Source organism: Amblyomma americanum, chromosome 6, assembly GCF_052857255.1.
Source record: "Amblyomma americanum isolate KBUSLIRL-KWMA chromosome 6, ASM5285725v1, whole genome shotgun sequence".
Taxonomy (NCBI): Eukaryota; Metazoa; Arthropoda; class Arachnida; order Ixodida; family Ixodidae; genus Amblyomma; species Amblyomma americanum.
In genome coordinates, this window is record NC_135502.1 from 71,013,826 (window position 1) to 71,033,671 (window position 19,846).

General features: G+C 47.4%; 1 protein-coding gene across 5 annotated transcripts in view; it reads right to left on the reverse strand.

The window, feature by feature from the left end:
• LOC144093677 (uncharacterized) overlaps positions 1-19,221 on the reverse strand; it is a 377,080-nt gene extending 357,859 nt beyond the window's left edge. For 3 of the 5 annotated variants that reach the window (XR_013306305.1, XM_077627266.1, XM_077627264.1), the window contains exons 1-4: positions 18,987-19,220; positions 17,132-17,225; positions 16,523-16,598; positions 9,579-9,708 (exon numbers count right to left, since the gene is read on the reverse strand). Coding sequence is in view for 4 of the 5 variants with exons in the window: in XM_077627266.1 (XP_077483392.1) it covers positions 9,579-9,708; positions 16,523-16,598; positions 17,132-17,225; positions 18,987-19,017 (331 nt within the window). In the remaining variant the exon portion in view is untranslated. Of the gene's footprint in view, positions 1-9,578; positions 9,709-16,522; positions 16,599-17,131; positions 17,226-18,986 lie in introns of all 5 variants that reach the window. The other 2 variants (XM_077627267.1, XM_077627265.1) reach the window with 1 other exon arrangement.
• Between the last annotated feature and the right edge of the window lie 625 nt (positions 19,222-19,846).

A 19,846-nucleotide genomic window follows, 5' to 3' on the forward strand; every position in this document is an offset into this window, starting at 1 on the left:
TCGAACGTTGAGCACGATGGATAGATCCATCTGCGTCAACATCAAACGGCGGAAGGTAGCCAGACACGTCTACCTCTCGCGCTTCGTCAAGAAAAGAGAAATCTTACTTGGTTACACCGCCTCCAAGATATCTAGACCTAGTGGAGAAATTGAGTCAGAGTCCTGCTCCTGAAGAAACTGTAGAGGCGGTGGTGACTGCTTGGAGGTCTCCGACCCAGTTCAAGTCGCTACTTCTCTCTCACTCAGGCAGCAGACTGTGGTTTGGGACGACATTCTTCTTACAATGACACCTGATGAGGGCAAACACCACTTATATCCTTTACGACGAGCACGCAGAGGAACTGTCCTTCCCTCAAATCTACCTTGGTGAACGACGTGAAGTTAACTATGCAGTTCAACCCGCGCCATACACAATGGCATTTATCGAAACCCATCGAGCAGACCGTACAGGCTTAACTCCTTTGCATGCCCTCCACATTTCAATGAAAGTAATGAGATTCAGAATCTGTTCTTCCATGACTCTCTTTAGAAACTCTTGCCTCAAGCGGGAGGTCACCAAAGCACAGCTGTCAGATATGAAAGCTTCATCGAAAGAGCTGGCCAACACAATATGGTTGTTATGAAAAATATACCAAACACTGCTCAGTATTGGCACAGCAGGAAGAACATCTCTTTGCAATGGTTGGACACTTGGGAAAGCCCACAGTCTTCCTCACCATCTTGCCTCTTGGGTACATTGGCATACTCTTCTCCGGCTACTACAGAAGTTACGTCTCAGACCAAGCCATGTCAATTTCCATTGAGAATATGAAGTGCTACTAAAGAGCCGAGCTTGTGAATTAGGATCCTGTGGTGTGTGCCATTAACTTCGACTATATGCCACACGTCATACTAAATCTCCTCGCTAACAAGGACTCTCCGTTTGCACCTCACACGGTCCTGGAATACTTCAAGAGAAATGAGTTTCAGCACAGGGGTAGTGCACACGCACATATTCTCTGGTTGAATAACGCTCCAAACAAAGCTATCGACCGATATGCCCGAAACCATCTGGATGGCAGAAACGTTGCTCTCAGTAGACCATGCGGGTCTCGGTAGACAGTGGACACAGATCCAAAAGCGCACCCACACGTGCTACAAGCACAACAGGTCCCAATGTAGATTTAATGCTCCATTATGGCCCATGGATGAGACCACTGTGGTCATCTCGCTTCCGCCACCCACGTATGAGCTCGAGCGACTGCGGCATCAGACAGACCATGCACTAGGTTCTCGAGACTACCTCTTACGACAGCATCCAACAGTTCTGGAAGCACCATAGGATCCACAATCGCGAGGAATACGTTTCCATCTTTCGTTCTGGCGTTACTCGACATACGCTGATGCTCAAGCGAGATGCCTCGCAAAAGCAAGTCAAGTGCAGTAGCCGACGGGTAATTCGGACTTGTAAGATATTTCGGACCTCGGTGAGGCGCTGTCAGTCACCCCATAGAAGCACATACATATTCGCGACGGATATTTCGGATATCAAAAGTCAGAAAGTTCGAATTTTCGGACTAATTTCAGTCGCCTGCGGGCCAAAATCGGCCACCTTATCGGCTTTTCGCCGGCGCAAAAAGTGCCATCTTGGATTGAGGTGTATTTACGCTGCAGTTGGATTGGCTTGACATACTTTCGGTACCTCATTGTTGCCAGTAGAGGTCCCTGCGATCTCTGACACTTTGAGGTGGCAGCCGGATTGTCATCGCCGTCAACTTGCTTTTGTCACCGACGTTGTCACGGCCAGTTATTGCTTGAAATTTGGTTGGTGGGGGAAGCAATGTGCAGGAGCTATCTCGCATCTTGGCCGGGAGGAATAAAGGAAGGAAGGAAGGAAGGAGAGAAGGAAGAAAGAGGTGCCGTAATGGAGGGCTCCGGAATAATTTTGACCACCTGGGGATCTTTAGCAGCGCACAGCACAAGGGCGCCTTAGCGTTTCGCCTCCATGTAAACGCGGCCCCCGCGGTCGGGATCCAACCAGGGTACTCTGGATCAGTAGCCGAGCGCCCTAACCACTGAGCCACCGCAGCGGGTCTCATACGTTTGCCATTCGTATCGTCACTTGGGTTCCTCTGACCGCGTCGACGTCATGACCGCGTCATGAAGTTACATCCGTTCGCCGTTTTGTGATTGCGTCCGGTGGTTCCGCCACTTTGAACGAAAAGTGCCTTATCTTTGCATGTGTTTGACGAGCGGTGTGGTGTATACTCGAGCTGTGGACAACATGGCCCCGACAAGTCCGTCAAAGAAGCGTGGGAAGTATTCCAACTAAATGCGGTGACCTTGTTGTCTAGCGTGTACAGTGAAAGCACAACTTTGGCGCAAATACATGTCAAATCGTCGCCAGCAAGAGAAATTTGTCGCGAGGTAAAATCAGTGATATTTCTAAGCCGGTTTCATCTCAATAAAGTGTTTTTTTCGTACTTCACAGATTTTTCGGACTGTTCGATTATTTGGACCATTTTCTGGGTCCCTTCGAGTCCGAAAAATCGGTCGGTGACTGTACTTCAATCCTTGGATTGCGTCGGTGCTCGATTCGAACATATGTTTTAAATCATCCTTGGTGTCTATGCCTGTGCAACGTATGTTGTCGAGTACGTTATTAAGGCACACCGTGGCATGTAGAACCTGCATCGCGCACTCAAGACATTCTGGTGTCGTACCCTGAAGCTAATATGACGGACTGGAAGGCCTTACGACAATACAAACCAATCGTGCAGTTATCACTGTAAACACAGCCTGGCCAGACAAAAGGCCACGGATTCACGAGACAAAGCAACAAATGGATGAAGACAGTCCGGATGCCTCCAGTGCTGTCGTCTTTAGAAAGAAATCAGTGCAAAGTTACGAAGATAGACCACTTCGTCTGCAAGGCATTACATACGCAGAGTTCCGAAACCAACTACAATCACTTATGCACTCCTCGAAAGCAAACGGCCACCCTACGTTACTCGTACCCCGACTCGGACCCAGTGAACTTCGAAAGAGAACATGTCCTTCTCTGACCATTTCAAAAGGAAGCTGACATCCCGAACCAAAACAACTTCAAGACCACCTTGAACGGAGACCAAAAATCACATGACTTCATTCAACGCAATCTTGCATAGGCGTGAACTCCCGAGCAGCGAAACTACCAGTGAACCTAGGTCATGTGCAAGTACACAAGGCGTATACACACTATGTACAAAGAGGCACTGCGCACAAGCATCCAATACTCTAGCCAAAGATTTAGCCAAAGATGATAAAGATGATCGCCCTAGTGCGCTTACTTTGGTTGGAGAAAATAACAAAACTACAAACATCCTCGGTTAATTTGCCGAACTGTAATCCAAGATTGTCCAACCGCGCTGTCCCGCAGTTAAGGCCAGACGAGAGAGACATAATGCCTCGAAAAGGATTGTGCGCCAAAATGAGGATGACGAACGGAGGCTAATACGAGATTATTCGAGAAGTCACCCCACCGCCTCACTATGCCCGACTCATTACCTTTGCAGATCTTTAACAGTGCTGCTGGCCCTGTAAAGACGTTTGTGCTTCGCCTAATAATGAACATTATTAATGGACAATGGAGGAGCTTGCGCTTCTGAGGATCCGGGTCGGTGTTGCTCTAACTCCAGCCGTGACACGAAAGTGGCCGCAATTTCGGAGTTTACATCCCCGCCCCGGGTGTCCAGCCTCAATGTCACCCACAATGCTGCTGCGTAATTTTCATTATTAGGCCTTCACTTCAATAAAAGTTTTGCACCACCACCACCAAGAACAGAAATGCTAATGACAAAATTCATTACACGCTGTGGGTTTGCCAGGTGCTGAAGCCAACAAGAATTCGGCGCCTGGCAGTAGCGTGTTTCTCATCGAACAATCGCGATTCATATACCGCTTGGACGCAGGGACATCATAGTTCACTCCCCGACTTTCTGACATGAGCTAGCGAACCTTTTGTCATATATTTAAGCATCCTTGTCATCCATCATTACATACCCTTTCATGACCTGAGGCAATAAACATCGCTTTAAAGAAATGGGCATCTTCAAGCGTTACTGCAACGACTCCGATACTGATCGCAGCAAAGCTTGCGCCATCGCTGGCAAAGCTGCGCTAGCAGTGGGCGGTATTACTGCCGATTCCGCCTTCAATCTCGCCGTATCACACAAACAGCGTAATCGAGGGCCAAGCAGCAGTGACCTAAATGCTTTCCGGACTGCATTCAAGAACATTCCCTGTGTCATACTCGACGAACTCGGCGTAATGTCATCCAGCATTCTGAGCATGGTTGTCACACGGCTTCGATCAATTTCCTGAAAATATCACAGAACCTTTCCCAGGCTTTGAAACATCCTTTGTGGAGATTTTCGTTAGATCCCCCCAGTGCAAGCTTCCGAAGTGTATCAGCGTACTAAACTGAACAGTAGCGTCTTCAACACCGAGCAAACGTCCTGGCACTACCTCTCAAACTACTGCCTTACGGAGCTCGTGTGCCAGAGTGACTCACGTTCTCTTCCATTCCAATAAAAAACGGCCGTGGCTTCGCTTGGTTAAGCCTGGTGATTGCGAAGCAACCACCAGTAAATTCATAACGCTGTTTTCTTCGCTTTTCGTTTTCCTTCTCTCGAAACGCACGTTCCTTCTCGAGCCGCTGCTGCCGCTGTTCCGGGGTTTCTTGGACACGCCTCTGCCGTTTAGTCGCGTTCAAGCGTTCTGAACTAGTAGAAGGAGACTCACTGTCGGGCAAACTCATAATTTCTTCCTTTGCTTCTGCTGTTTCCAAAGAGGAGGTTCCACGTTGTCGCCGAGCTGCATACTGGGCACGCTGCTTAGAAAGTCGTTCTTCTCGTTCTTCTTCCGTCTCCGTAGCTCGCTGATGCTTACTCTTTGCATTCTGCTGAGCTGCCTTGTTCGTAGGCACCATCGTAACATCTGGCTGTATGACTGCCTTGGCGAGAGGAGCGGAGCTGTTTTATACAGCTGGTGTGACGTCACTCTGACCGTTGCGCCCCTGGCGAGAAGAGCGGGAGTTAGGCCGCCGTTGGTGGCTACCGCCTCGCCTCGCGACGGCGTGAGATGGGGCCCCGTTTTTACACAGCTGGTGTGACGTCACACCGACCGTAGCGCCCCTGGTGAGAGGAGCGGGAGTTAGGCCGCCGTTGGTGGCTACCGCCTCGCCTCGCGACGGCGTGAGATGGGGCCTCGTTTTTACACAGCTGGTGTGATGTCACTCTAGGTCACGTGATGTGACGTCACGCAGCGAGGTCACGCTAAAGGTCAATGGTGCCTACCACCGCCTCGCCACGGAACGAGCTGAAGTGCGACCTAAAGTAGTATTGCTTCGCAATAATAGGAGACGGCAAGGCTCTGATTGAGAGTGACATCGCCATGCTCGAAACCATTTTAGGAACTCCCGAGGAAGCTGCTTTTTCGCAAGCACCAAATGTACTCAGGCGCTTCTACAGCAACAACGCCGCCGACAAATACAGCCCCATGTTAGCCGGTGTGACAGGTCAAAACGCTGTAGAATGTTGTGCAGCTGACAATCATTGCCCATCAGTCCATTGAAGACTAGGACTGTGCAAAAAAAGGGACTGGTCAAATGCCCAAGACAGAGACCGAAAATCTTCCTAAGAAAATTCTCCTTTACGTTTTGAAACCTTATGTGTTATTTAGTAAAACCAACGTCGCTGACGGCATGGTCAACGGAACTATGGATTATTTCAAAGACGTTCAGTATGACATGGACGGAAAGCCACTGCGGCTTTGGCTTGACTGCCCTTTAAGCCGCTCTTAAGTGTTCATTCTCTAAAAGCATTCCTCAGAGACATTGTGAAAGACCCTTGCTTAAATCATGCTTCCATCTTGTGTCTTTCGCAGACTAGCCTGGAGCCCACTGACCCCCATGAACTGCTAGGCGTTCAGTCCTGATTTGGAACTAAACGTCCAGGAGCGAAAGCCATCGGCATTGACATTTATCGTCACTCCAACGCGAGTTCAAGGCCTAGACGAGATCTGTGCCATCCGTGCAGCTTGCACTTCAGTCCAACACAGAAATCAGATCAGATTGCTTCCCAAACCCCATGACGATGCCACGCAAAGAATGTGACAACCAATAAAAAGCAACAAAAATGTGAACTGTAGGTAACAGCCAATCTAATGCAGACAAGCTACAAGGTCAGGCCAGCAAAGACGTGGAAGGAGAAATTTCAGAAAAGGCCACAAAAAAGCACATAATTATTTTTAAGGTTTTTAGACCATACTCAGCCCTTTAAGTGGGGACACGATGCAAAAAACCGCAATTTTGGGCCAAGAAGTCAATTTTTGGATTATCCTCGCTTTCGATTCCTGGACTAATAAAGAAGCTGTCGGCAAAATTTTCTTCACGGGTGTGCTCTAGAAATGCAGAAAATCTCGTTTATTGAATGGTCGGCGGCGCCTGCGCGTCGTTCCGGGTCGAGGAAAATGGCCCGCAAAGTGCGTGTGCAGTGTCTATTAGGCCTAGCGAGCAGCGAGTGCCCTTGTGAGAAGCGTCGTTTCTTCCAGCGAGCACGCGCGCTTCCGTCGAGAGTAGAGCAAAACGTCAGCAAAGTTAAAAAAAGCAAACGGAAAAATCTGAAAACAGCACGCCCTGATTGCCTAGCAAACCGAAACTTGAGCTGTATGATTAGCGCAAACGCAGCACGTGACGCTTTAAATGTCGTTTCGTGCTATGCGAGGCCTCGCTTTGTCAGACCAGGCTTGATCGCATCCCGCACTGAATCTAGTCTCTCTGCTCCTCTGGTTTCTTCAAACATATTTTTGTTGGAGGAATGCCAGCTACGAAGTTCTCGTCGCGAAGCAGCTTCAGTAAACGAAGCCGCTACACGAAAGCGAGAGGCCAAGCTAGCAAAGGCCGACCGAGAGCACTGGAACGACCGATATCTTACTCAAGCCCTAATGACAAGGATGTCCTGACTGCATTTGAAAGGAAGGCCGTGCTCCTTAAAGAATGCGACGATCGCGACGGCTCAGCTGAACGTGCAACGCCCGACGTCCGCGGTGGGCCCCAACTGTTGACTGGCTACCGTTTTGTCAATGTAGCAGTGGTAAGAACAATGATCGGCGCGCTGTTGTGTCCCATGTGCAGCGAGCAATCGCTTGATTTAACAGAAAGTGGTGCAGGCGCGAACCTTCAGTTTGTTGTTTTGTGCAGTGGGTGCGGAAACATCGTCCGAGTCCCGCATTCTCCCGTCGTGGGATCGAGCCGTCAGCCGGAGCTGCCTGTGCCACTGGCTGCCCAGAACTGCAGAATTAACTTCATGAAGTTGAAGAATTTGTTGACGAGCATGAATAGTCCGCCACCAATGCATCTGAAGACCTACCAGATGCTAGGAGAAAAGATACACGGCGCCGCGATGGACGCTGCGCGCGGCGCCATGCAGGATGCCGCGCAGGCCGTTAGGAAAAAAAGGCAGCCCAAGACGATTAGTTGCTTTGTTGCTCGATGTTTTTGTCAGCTACGACGGAACCTGGCACAAACGAGGCCACACTTCCCACTTTGGGCTTGGTGCTACGATTGAAGTGGACTCTGGCTTCGTGCTCGACTTTTCTGTCCAGAGTAGCTACTGCCATGCGTGCAGCTTGGGACCCAAGCCTGGTGATGCGAGTCATGAAGGATGGGCCGAGGCACACAAGGAACTCTGTCAGAAAAAGTTTTCTGGATCTTCAAATGCCATGGAGGTGGAGGATGCTGGCATTGTATTCAGCAGGTCCAAAGTGCTACACAACATGCAATATACAACAGTGCTAAGTGATGGAGACAGTAAGGCTTTTTTATTTGCATGTGTCCTAGCTTGGTTTCTATGATAAAGAAATAATCAAAGAAGACTGTGTAAATCATGTCGCCAAACGTGTGTTTGCTGGAATTGAAAAGCTCAAGAAGGAGAAGAGGGGCCTGGGAGGCAAAGGAAACTTCGCAAAGGTCATCTCCAAGAAACTGACGGCATACTATGCATCTGCATTGAAAAAAAATGCTCTCGACGTGAAGAAGATGCAGAAAGGAGTTATGGCCACCCTTTTTCATTCTTACTCTACTGATGATAAGACACAGCATTTTGCCTGCCCACATGGCGAGGACTCCTGGTGCCATTACAACAGGCACCAGGCCTTGCTTGCCGCGGGCAAGCCGTCAGTGGCTCGCACGCACCGCCCAGAATTCAGCAGGGACATCGCTAAGGAGCTTGTGCCCCTGTATAACAGCCTGGCCAAAGCAGACCTACTTGCGCGCTGCTCGCGCATGCAGACTACGAATTCCAATGAGTCGTTCAACTCGTTGGTGTGGAAGCGGTGTCCAAAGACAGAGTTTGCATCTCTCAGAACTATCGAGACAGCTGCAGCACTAGCTGTTCTAAACTTCAATGAAGGACTGATGGGACTGAAAAGAGTCTTAGACAAGTTGGACATTACCTGTGGCACACACACTACCAAGGTCATCGAGGAGAACACCAAATTGTGCGTGGTGCAGGCACAAGCAAGAGCACTTCAGAGCTCTAAGGTGGCCAGAAAAAAGCGCAAACTTGAAGCCACTGCTGCTGAGCAGCATAGAGTTGAAGAAGAGGGACCTACATATGCTGCTGGAGGGTTTTCCTGAACATTAGAGAGAGAAATAACATTTATTAGCACCCGTCAAAAGGATAATGGGTACCCGAGGCGCCGCTCGGTCCCAGCCATGTCCTCCCCTCAGCCGTCGACCGGAATCTCTTGGATCTCAGCAGCGGCAAGGGCGAGACGGATGACTTCACGTTTAGTTTCGTCCTCGTTGTGAAGCAGTGCCTCCCAGGACTCATCTGTTCTGTCAAGTTGTCCAAAGCTCGGACATGTCCATACCATATGGATCATGCCCGAACATTAGAGGTTTGGAAATACGGTGGGGTGATTTTCAAACTTGATAATATTAATATTGTAGCAGACTTTCTGCAGCGAAATTTTGTGAGGAAAACAACTTGTCTCAATTTGCCTATTTTTTCCTTTTTTTTATGCCAAAAAACCTAGTTTGAAAGCAGTGGCGGAGATGAAAAACGAATGCCATTTTTCATAAGGCAGCATTCTTTTGAAATATAGCAAACTTAAGCAAAATAATTCCACAGTTGTGTGCTCTCGTCATTCCTAAAGCCACATAACGGAAAAAATTTGGAAGATAACACTTATTTTCGAAAGGATCGTTTTCCTAAGCAAGCACAGTCATCCTTGTCATAGAGGCTGCATAATATGCTAATATGCTTCATACTTATTCCAGGGTAATGAAATTTTGAACAGATGGTCCCAGCTGTAATATAAACCAGCCCTGCAAGTTTCAGTTAAATCGAGCAAGCGGCTCAAAATTTCAATCAATAGTGTAGTGTCCCCCCTTAAATGGCAAATACTATCGGGAAAAACACACCAGAAGTGGCATAGTTTTTTAAGCAATCAATATTTTTTCTTGTACTTCGTTGTTTTTGAAGCATGGGTAGATGCAGAGCAGTCAGCTTAATGCATGCATCCCAAAGCAATGCCATGCCAAAAACTGTACTTACAGAAAAAGCTTGCTGTACTGAGTGAAACCCGCTGGCCATTCACAAATTTCCCAGCCTGCTCCTGGTCGCTGGCGCCAATCGCACGCAACTTGGTGGCTTGCACAACTTCCATGCAACCCTTGGTCTTTAGCTGGCAAAAAATTGAGGGATCAGTGAAATACCAAATTTGATATCTACTGCTTTGTTTGAATGACTGACTAAGAAAAGAGCAGTGTTTACCGTGCACACAATTATTATTTCACACCAGCTTTGTACAGTAAACCACGTTTATTCCGACCTCGTTAACACTGACTTGCTGCACGGTCCCAGCACTACTGCGTATAGTTCTATGGTGTCAAACGCTTGTTAGCTCTGAGCCCTTGGCCTTGCACTGTTTAATGCAGAAAACCTTGGAAAGGGCAATCGGAGCTTCGAGTTCTGAGCCATAGGTACTCAGAAGCTCGGTGGTCCTGTGGGAGAACTTTTGGCTGATTGGCACAGTAACACACACTGCTCCAGTTACTTTCACTCCATTGCAAAAAATTCGCACAGCAGAGACCCATCCTCCATATTGCAGTGCAGAAGCAACCACTGAAATTCAAAGCACGCATACTAAATGCACACCTACCTTCCAACACAGCTTGATAATTATGGGTATATATATTGCAATGAAATACCAGTCAGTGCATGTAGTTTTCAATTTATCCTAAAATTATAAGCAACTCGACGAACAATAAGCATTAAAAGTGAAATAAAATAACCAGAATTATTTTAAAAATCTGTCAGAAGAAATATGTGACATCCACTACCCTCCAGCAGTTCTTCAGCTTTGTGCATCAACAAACCACACTTTCTTACAGGCACATTTGCACAGAAATGGCGTTGAACCTGATGTTTAAGAATCTTTTTGGAGTGCAGTGCAACAATAGGGAGAAACAAGGTTTTACCCAAAAACGAAGGGCCCTACAGATTGCATCACAAGTCCAGATAGGTGCACTTGAGTCTACGGCCTCTACCATAAGTCTCCTATTTTCCTATCCTCTACAAGCTGCACGATCCCTGTCCACTACAAGTCAAATTTCACTATCCCACCTGGCTCAGGGCCTCCCACTGCCTTTCTCACTCTTGGGCTCCTGCAGCCCTAGCAAATTATCAGCTGTTTATTTATTTATTTATGAAGGCATAACTGCAGGGCGGAATACATACAAACACAATCAATCCTACAGCATGTGCCAACCTTTAGTACAGGATCGAAAAGAATCTATGGCAGATGATAAAAAAGAGCATCAACAACGCATTCACATCAGTCAATTGTTCGGGAAAGGACAAGAAGAGGAAAAGCAGAAAAACAGCAGCGTAGCATGCGTGCACATTACAATTCTGACAACAGTGCTGGGAACTTTGCCTCGGACTCACTTTCAACAATACTTTAAGGCAGCTTACAACATTCATTGATGGCATGCGGAAAGAAAAAAAAAAAACAGTCTGAACCCATTAGTACAGCATTACATCTCACGTATTTTCCAGCCGTGGTCGCGCCTTCTGGATACAAAATTTAACTTTATTCGTAAATGGCGCTCCTACAGAGAGTCCCAGTTCAGCTCTTGTTTGACACTGATACTTTGATAATTAAAACAATATTTATTGGTGACAAGCTGCGCTGCACGATTCTGAATGTGTTCCAGCATATCACAACAGGCTCCGACGAGAGGGTCCCACAATGCATTGGCATACTCCATAATTGGTCCATGTTAGTGAAGTATAAAAGTTCCTCAACCTTCTGAGGAGCGTCCCAAAAATTCCTTTCCAAAAAATTAAGCATTCTTGATGCCTCTGCCAAAATATATTGTCTGCTTTCTCCCTCATTATTCTCATTTTAGCACTGCACTCTCCACAGCAAAAGTGCTGGATATTGTACTAGTATCTTTTAAAGTGGCTTGTATCATGATGAATAGGTGTAAATACAGCCCAGCCAATTTTCCATGCCGCAACTACAGCTGCAGCCGGATATCATTTTGTGGAGCAGCACTATGAAATTCAATTTTACAGTTGCGAAGTGTGCAGCATTTTGTTTCAAACATGCGTGTGAAAGGAAGACTGCTTATGTTGCATGAAAAGAAAGGAATGACACACATACTGGAGTTTGCAAGAATACGCTGTGGACATTACAAAACATTGCCGCCCTTGCTTTATCTTTGCCAGCTAACAAAATCCATAAATCATCTGCAAATACTTTAGTTCATAAAGACAAACTGCCGTGCACTCATTTGAGCACAGTGGACTTTCCCTCAAGACAAACTTGAGTAAATCAATGTCTCACTGTATTAGGCAAATCTAATTGCAGTGAAGATCTGCAGTGTATTCCAGTGAGTCAGTGCATCATAGGGAAGGTTATGAAAACAAATGCAAGTTTATGAGCTTCGCAAGCACATGAGCTTGCTCAATCTATTTATGCATGTAACTGAGAAATTTGCCTTGAAAAAGATATTTACCACTGCAGGTCAGAGCACTCCTGTGCCCGGTAGCCCATTACAAAAGAAGTCTGTATAGATAGCGCAATAAGTAAGTGTGGTTTAATATAAAACTGACTATCCTTGAATATAAAACTTACTATCAAGGCCATAGCTCTTGGATCTAAGCTTCACATTTCTGCATAATACTATACTGCAGATACAACTAACAAAGCAATAGAGCAAGAGACAGTTTTCAAATGGAATGAAAAACAGAATATTTAGCTGGCGTTCAAAATCACTGACCTGCTACTGAGCGAGGAAGGGAATAACAGAATGAAGGAAAAGAGGTGCAGAAAATTGTTAATGCTTAGAAAATAATTATAAATTTAGAGAAATCTCCAGAAATGATGTAGCCACTAATTTTGCTTGGTTTTATGGTGTTTAATGGCACAAAGCGGTGCAGGCAATGTGAGATATTAGAGGAATGGATAAATCTTTAAGTGTGCTAACATGACAGAGTTCCTGCACCTCTAGCATCTTGCCTCCATCAGAATGAGACCACTGCAGCTGGAACTGAACTTGCATCTTTTGGGTCAGCAGCTGAGCACCATACCACGGCACACATTAGGGGTGACATGCTTAGTTTAATTTATTTGAGTTTAACATCCCAAAGCGAGTCAGGGTACGAGGGACATTGTAGTGAAGGGGTGACATGCAACAAAGTGGTGACTAACGGGGTTTACAAAGTTCACTACAGAGAGTGCGAGCATTGTTGAGGTTTTAGAGTTTGTCTAGTGTACAAATGCCATATAACTTCACAGACAATTCATTACAAGTATATGCTCCCTATGGCAGGGTCTGGGACCTAAAGCACAAAGCAATATGTACAGTGGTCGTCAAAAGTTCGCAGGCCGCTCTGACCAAGCCAGGAGCGGCTGCTCTCCGCTCTCGCGGCGCTGCTATCGCTAGCGCGGCTCGGCGCGCGCCGGCTGCGAGGGTATGTGCTGAGAGGGTGTGCATTCCCCTCCCTTTGACTCTCGTTGATAACAAAGCCTGAAAAATGGTAGTGCGCCGCTCGCCTTCACTGTTCGCTCTTCACATTCCGCTGCGGCGCTTCGCGTGGCATTGCAGAGGAGAGTTTTCCACCAAGTGACACGCCATACTAGCTGCCATATTCGGTTAGACTGTGTGTGTTTCCCATACTTTTCGGCGTCCTGCCGTACGAAATAACGCGTTTACCCACACATGAGCTGTGTTCCGGCTCTCTCAGCCATTTGCGTGATTTCCCACGTTGCATTTCGGCGCGGAGCCCTCATAAGTTCCGCGACACCCATCAAGAAACTTCTCCAATCCTGTTTGTGCCGATATATGCCATGTCGTGTTTAAAAAAAGCTTAACACGTAGCAAGTAATCTTTAAAATCGACCCGGCCAAGCCCGAATCGACGGTGTCAAATACGTTGGCGACCTCCAATTTGGCATTTCTTCTTTCACACCCTCCTTCATCCCTTCCCTTACAGCATGGTTCGGGTGTCCGCCGATATATGCGAAACAGATAGTGCGCCATTTCGCTTCCTAGAAACCAATTTACTCACCTCCAATTTGGCACGGTTCACTTCCCAAAAAGTGGCCCGGGCCACCCTGAAAATTCACCTTTGCCAATTTTCACCGAAATCGATGTCCAAGCATAACTGAGTGCCCCAGACGTGATGGTAACCTCGAAATTTGGCACGGGTCATTTCGAAAAAAGTGGTCCGGGCCAACCTCGAAATTGACCTCTGCCAAATTGCATAAAAATCGATGTCCAAGCATAACTGAGTGTGCCAGACGTGACGGTAACATCGAAATTTGGCACTGGTCATTTGTCAAAAAGTGGCCCGGGCCACCCCAAAGTTTGACCTTGCCAATTTTCACGAAAATCGACGTATACAACTATAATTCACCTTGCGCGGCATGGTGGCGACCTCCAAATTCGGCACAAGCCATTTCAAAAATTTGGCCCGGGCCAAATTTTTATTGTCCTGGGCCAAATTTGAAGAGTACCAATGTGCTGGGCGCGATCGATTATAGATAGACATCGGCTTTGGAACGGATTGACAGAGGTAGAATTGTAGGAGTGGCCCGGACCAAATTTTTGAAATGGCTTGTGCCGAATTTGGAGGTCGCCACCATGCCGCGCAAGGTGAATTATAGTTGTATACGTCGATTTTCGTGAAAATTGGCAAGGTCAAACTTTGGGGTGGCCCGGGCCACTTTTTGACAAATGACCAGTGCCAAATTTCGATGTTACCGTCACGTCTGGCACACTCAGTATTGCTTGGACATCGATTTTGGTGCAAATCGGCAAAGGCCAAATTTCGGAGTTGGCCCGGATCCCTTTTTGGAAATGACCCGTGCCAAATTTCGAGGTTACCATCACGTCTGGCGCACTCAGTTATGCTTGGACATCGATTTTTATGCAATTTGGCAGAGGTCAATTTCGAGGTTGGCCCGGACCACTTTTTTCGAAATGACCCGTGCCAAATTTCGAGGTTACCATCACGTCTGGGGCACTCAGTTATGCTTGGACATCGATTTCGGTGAAAATTGGCAAAGGTGAATTTTCAGGGTGGCCCGGGCCACTTTTTGGGAAGTGAACCGTGCCAAATTGGAGGTGAGTAAATTGGTTTCTAGGAAGCGAAATGGCGCACTATCTGTTTCGCATATATCGGCGGACACCCGAACCATGCTGTAAGGGAAGGGATGAAGGAGGGTGTGAAAGAAGAAATGCCAAATTGGAGGTCGCCAACGTATTTGACACCGTCGATTCGGGCTTGGCCGGGTCGATTTTAAAGATTACTTGCTACGTGTTAAGCTTTTTTTAAACACGACATGGCATATATCGGCACAAACAGGATTGGAGAAGTTTCTTGATGGGTGTCGCGGAACTTATGAGGGCTCCGCGCCGAAATGCAACGTGGGAAATCACGCAAATGGCTGAGAGAGCCGGAACACAGCTCATGTGTGGGTAAACGCGTTATTTCGTACGGCAGGACGCCGAAAAGTATGGGAAGCACACACAGTCTAACCGAATATGGCAGCTAGTATGGCGCGTCACTTGGTGGAAAACTCTCCTCTGCAATGCCACGCGAAGCGCCGCAGCGGAATGTGAAGAGCGAACAGTGAAGGCGAGCGGCGCACTACCATTTTTCAGGCTTTGTTATCAACGAGAGTCAAAGGGAGGGGAATGCACACCCTCTCAGCGCATACCCTCGCAGCCGGCGCGCGCCGAGCCGCGCTAGCGATAGCAGCGCCGCGAGAGCGGAGAGCAGCCGCTCCTGGCTCGGTCAGAGCGGCCTGCGAACTTTTGACGACCACTGTACATAAAATGAAGACAAGAGCCGAGTTCCCTGCTGCCAGCAACCTCTCCACTACCCAAAAGGACAGTCAGCTTTTTAAAATGCATGTCCTGCCTACGCCTATTCATAATTTCAGATCTCTCCTCCATTTCTTAGCATGAACCCTATGATTTTTCTTTCAGTGCTTCACTGCACTGTTCACAATTTTAAAACCTTATAGTGTACCACTTTTTTTCCCAAAAGATTTGTACCAGCAAGGCAGTTGGAAATTTTTGTTTTTGAGCATACTGCAAAGGCACTGTTCGTAACTCCTGCGTGCATGCCAAAGGCCTTAAACCCCATTCTTCTCGCAACCATTTCTCTCAAATGGTCTGCATTTGTGCACGACCTGGCCTAGATGTGCAGATGACTTGGCCTAGATGTACTCTGTTATCACTTCCAGTACCTCACTGCCTATCGTAAAATGTTCTCATTCCAGATTGTTCAGTATTTTAGGAATGGGCTCCAGGAATGGGCTGCGCATCATGCGACTCAATGTCAATCGCCATTGCAAATGGCACTAGCACCGCGGACAGCACATGAGGAAAAAGATTTTTGCTCTCCACTTTGCTCAACTTTGAGCGGCAGTCAGCTACGCTTTTAAGAGCAAAGCTCTCAAGTACGGCAACATTGGCACTTTTTGTTTTTACTGACATGAGGGTCCTCTCGTGAGGGTGCAAGTACGTTTGTTTTGCACCAAGTGTGTTAGTTGCGAGGTATGTTTAACTAAAGAGGGGGCATCTGCTATGGCACCTCTTCTTTAACTCCATTAATTTAAAATATTTCAATGGTGCAGTTTTAAGAATGTAGAGGTACAAGCTGTGTAGTATAACCATACCATCGTATCGTATCATATAGTAAACCATCATTGTAGAGCACAATGTTTTTAAAGGGATAAATGAACAAATTGGACCTTTTCGAGGGCACCACCTTTATGTTAACAGCAGCTGCATCAAAAGCTACATGAGCGACTATATTTTGTACAAGTCTACAGTTCCTGTGATTATGAGCTGAGGTACTGCTGTGAAGTGCATGTAGAGTTTAAATGCATTTCTACACCCAGCTGCAAGCCTATGTTGAAAATATTTTTCTAAATAGGCAGCTAAGATATATGCATCACTGAAAAAGAATAACTACCATGAACGGCTCAGGAGGGATGACACAGCCAAAGGCAGGAAGCACGCATGGCCCAACAGATGCTGGCAGCTGGCAACTGCAAATAAATACATCAAGAGCAACAGCTGTCAGTGGCTATAACATTGTCATGAACGTCAACACAGGAAATTGTCTACTGCTTTAGAAACTAAACTTAGACATAATATAAGTAAATAAAAAAAGCGATGAGCTGGCCCATGACCAAAGAAATGAACGGATTGTATGTAATGCACCCATATACATACATACAGAAGAGTCAGGATGACTGTCATAACCACACTGAAAGATGAGCTGGCTGAAATACCACAATTTGAATGTAGGATACGCAGGTTTGCATTAATTCCCATCATGGTGCCTTGCACAGCGTCTAAGGTATTCTTAAATTTAACGCTGCGACCAGTCTGCCTACCATAAATGAGAAGAGAATGGAAATATAAGCATGCCTTCACTAGCAAGAAGCCTGATATCTCACGTCACAGCTTAGCATCATGCAAAAATTGGTAGCACCATTTAACAAATCTGCATACAATTATAAACTGCACAAATTTATCGACTGGGAATGCAAGTAAGGGCAAGAGAAACAAAATATACCAAAGAACACAGGCGAGTGCGATGAAGGGAGGTCTGCGGGTAGGATCCCGTGCCTGGGAAGATTTCCGAGCTCGGAGAATCGCCGACAGCACAGCTGGTGGCACGCAACCAAGAATGAATAACAAAGTGGAAATAAGTAACAAAAAAACCATCGCCAATGGCGAACGACTTGAATGCGGGCCGCACAAGCGAGGGATATAGCAAAATGGTAGAAATCCTAAATAAGTGTGAAGTTGCATCCCCGACAGCTCGCAGTGCTCAGGAGGAGAGGAAGCATAGACGCTTACAGCCTCAAATCCTGTTCCATTAGGGAAGAAAAGATAAGTTTACAAATGACAAGGTGAGGAATATGCACAAGCCTTTTAAATGAGATCACTGTCTCAGAATAATTTAGTTTGACGAATATTAAGGTTGAGGTTGAGGTTGAGGTGTTGAATGCTACAGGTGGGGTTAGCCTTGCTTTATCTGCCGGCAATTGGTCCACCGCAGCGTCCCTTCGATATTAACAATGCTGCATCTTCCCCGCTAAGCGCACAGTCTCTTATAATAGCACACATTCTCACCCGCAGTCACCATCTATGCACACAATCAATCCACACAGTTTACATCACAGTCCACTCCAGAAGTCACCATCTATGCACATATTCAGTCACAGTAGAACATAGGCCATTGTAGTGCCACACTCCATACACACATTCACTCACAGTATAAAGTAGTCCACTCCGGAAGACACCATCTACGCACACGTTCAATCACAGTAGGCCATAGTCCGCTCCTGCTGTCACCATTTAAAAGCAAGATCCGTGTTCTGCAGAAATGTTAAAAGAAGGCGTGCAGCCTCCCTTCTGCATGTCTGGTTTCCACTTGGGTAGACAATGTCCTGCACTGTGCTGTGACGGGTGCCTGTCTTCTTGAAGGAAGCGAACATCACATGCCTTTCCGCGTTGTACTCTGGGCAGTACATAATATAATGTTCGATATCCCCACACACACCACATAAAGAGCAGAGCGGAGACGATGCTATGCCGGTCTTATGCATCCATGCAGGAGTGCGGGCAGAGGCCGTGCGAATTCGATGTATAAGGGTCGCCTGAGATCTTCTCAGTCCCTTGGTCACACATGGCTTGTGGGACGCACTCCACGGGGTACTGAAGTGATCGAGCACCGTTTTCCTGCAGAGACTTTTCCCATCTTGGGGTACTTTTTTTGATCGAATCCTTGAGAGCTTTATGGGCGAGACTGTCTGCAAGCACTGATTCGATAAGTACCAACCCAGAGCAAAATAATGCGCTGTCTGTTCGCAGCTGCCCTAGCGCGAGCGCTCCGGCGCGCGGCACTTCTCGCTCATCATCTTCAACGCAGTGCGAATCCATGCTTTCGCACTAAGCGTCGCAGCGCTAGCAAGCGACAGCGTAACTCTATTGTGATATCTGGTGGCATTTTTATTTACCACGGCACACGAGTACTAAACGCACATAAAGACAATGAGAATGAGAACAACACTTGTAATGCAGGATATTAGGCCCTGCTTTTTGGGTGCTGCATTAAGCCCGGGATACATGCGACGTTTTTTTCAGCGATGTTCGCCCGGCAGAAAACGTCGTGGCGGCGCGACGCCTGGCCGGAGATACATGGAGCGAATAAGCGGCAGCCCGCCGCCGCGTATTTCTCAGCGCGAAAGCAATGGGATCAACAAGTGCCAAATACCATTAAGCGAGGAGCTCTTTGAGAGCAGCGACGCTGACTCCTCGCTTAAATAACGAAATTGTTCATTTAGACACCACTTTACTGATTGCAGCACGCGTGCGTAGATATCTACAAGGTTTTGCGTACTCGAATGCATGCGGTCGCGTACCTTTCGATGCCCACTCAGCCGTGGCTACCATCGGCTGCGGTTTTCTTCGGCACCTTCGCTTCAGGGAGGAAAGACAGGCATTTAGATCCTAGATTCTGTCGTTTTCTCAAAAAAAGTGACATTTCAGGTATAGTGAAGCGTTTATTTCCACGATAACAACTTTTCCGTGCCACAAACACCGCAGCGCTCATCGGCCATGGCGGCCATGTTGGCGGCGGCGGAGGCAGCCAAACCGGAAGATCGGGCTTTCTGCGTTGCTATTGGCTTGCTGCGGCTGCCGCTTCCGGTCTCGCCGGACGCCGCGCGTCAATAACTTCCTTGGCCGAAATGGTGCAGCTACAGTTGCCATGGGAGCAGACGACGGCTTGCGCTTTGCGATAAACGGCGGATACACTCAAATTATTCCACTCGTCGATGATAACAGTGCCTCACACGGGCCTGCCGACTCTCATGGAACGTGAGTGGCCTCCCGAGAGGACGGCGACGGAGGTGGGGACGGCGGCCCTCGCGGGCAAGCTTGCATCTCTCGACCATCGTGCTCTGTAGGGACCCGTAACCGGCGTCTTTCCTTTCTACTAATAAAGTTATATTAGAACTCGAAGCCAGTTATGTTAACTAAACAGTAAACACGTGCATGCAGCGCATGATGCACGTTGTTGCAACAACCGCTTAGCATGCAAGTCGGCGTGCGCATACCTCAGTCGTTTTCAGTAAAGGAACACACGTTCGTTTCGTTTAGCTGTCGCGAGGTTGCATCGAGGCTGATTCATGGCAACACTTCGCTGCGATATGTGCTGTTTGAAAATTCTTCAAGCGGTTCGGGATGTCGGAGGCCGTTGATTTGGGCGCCACGCTGCTGG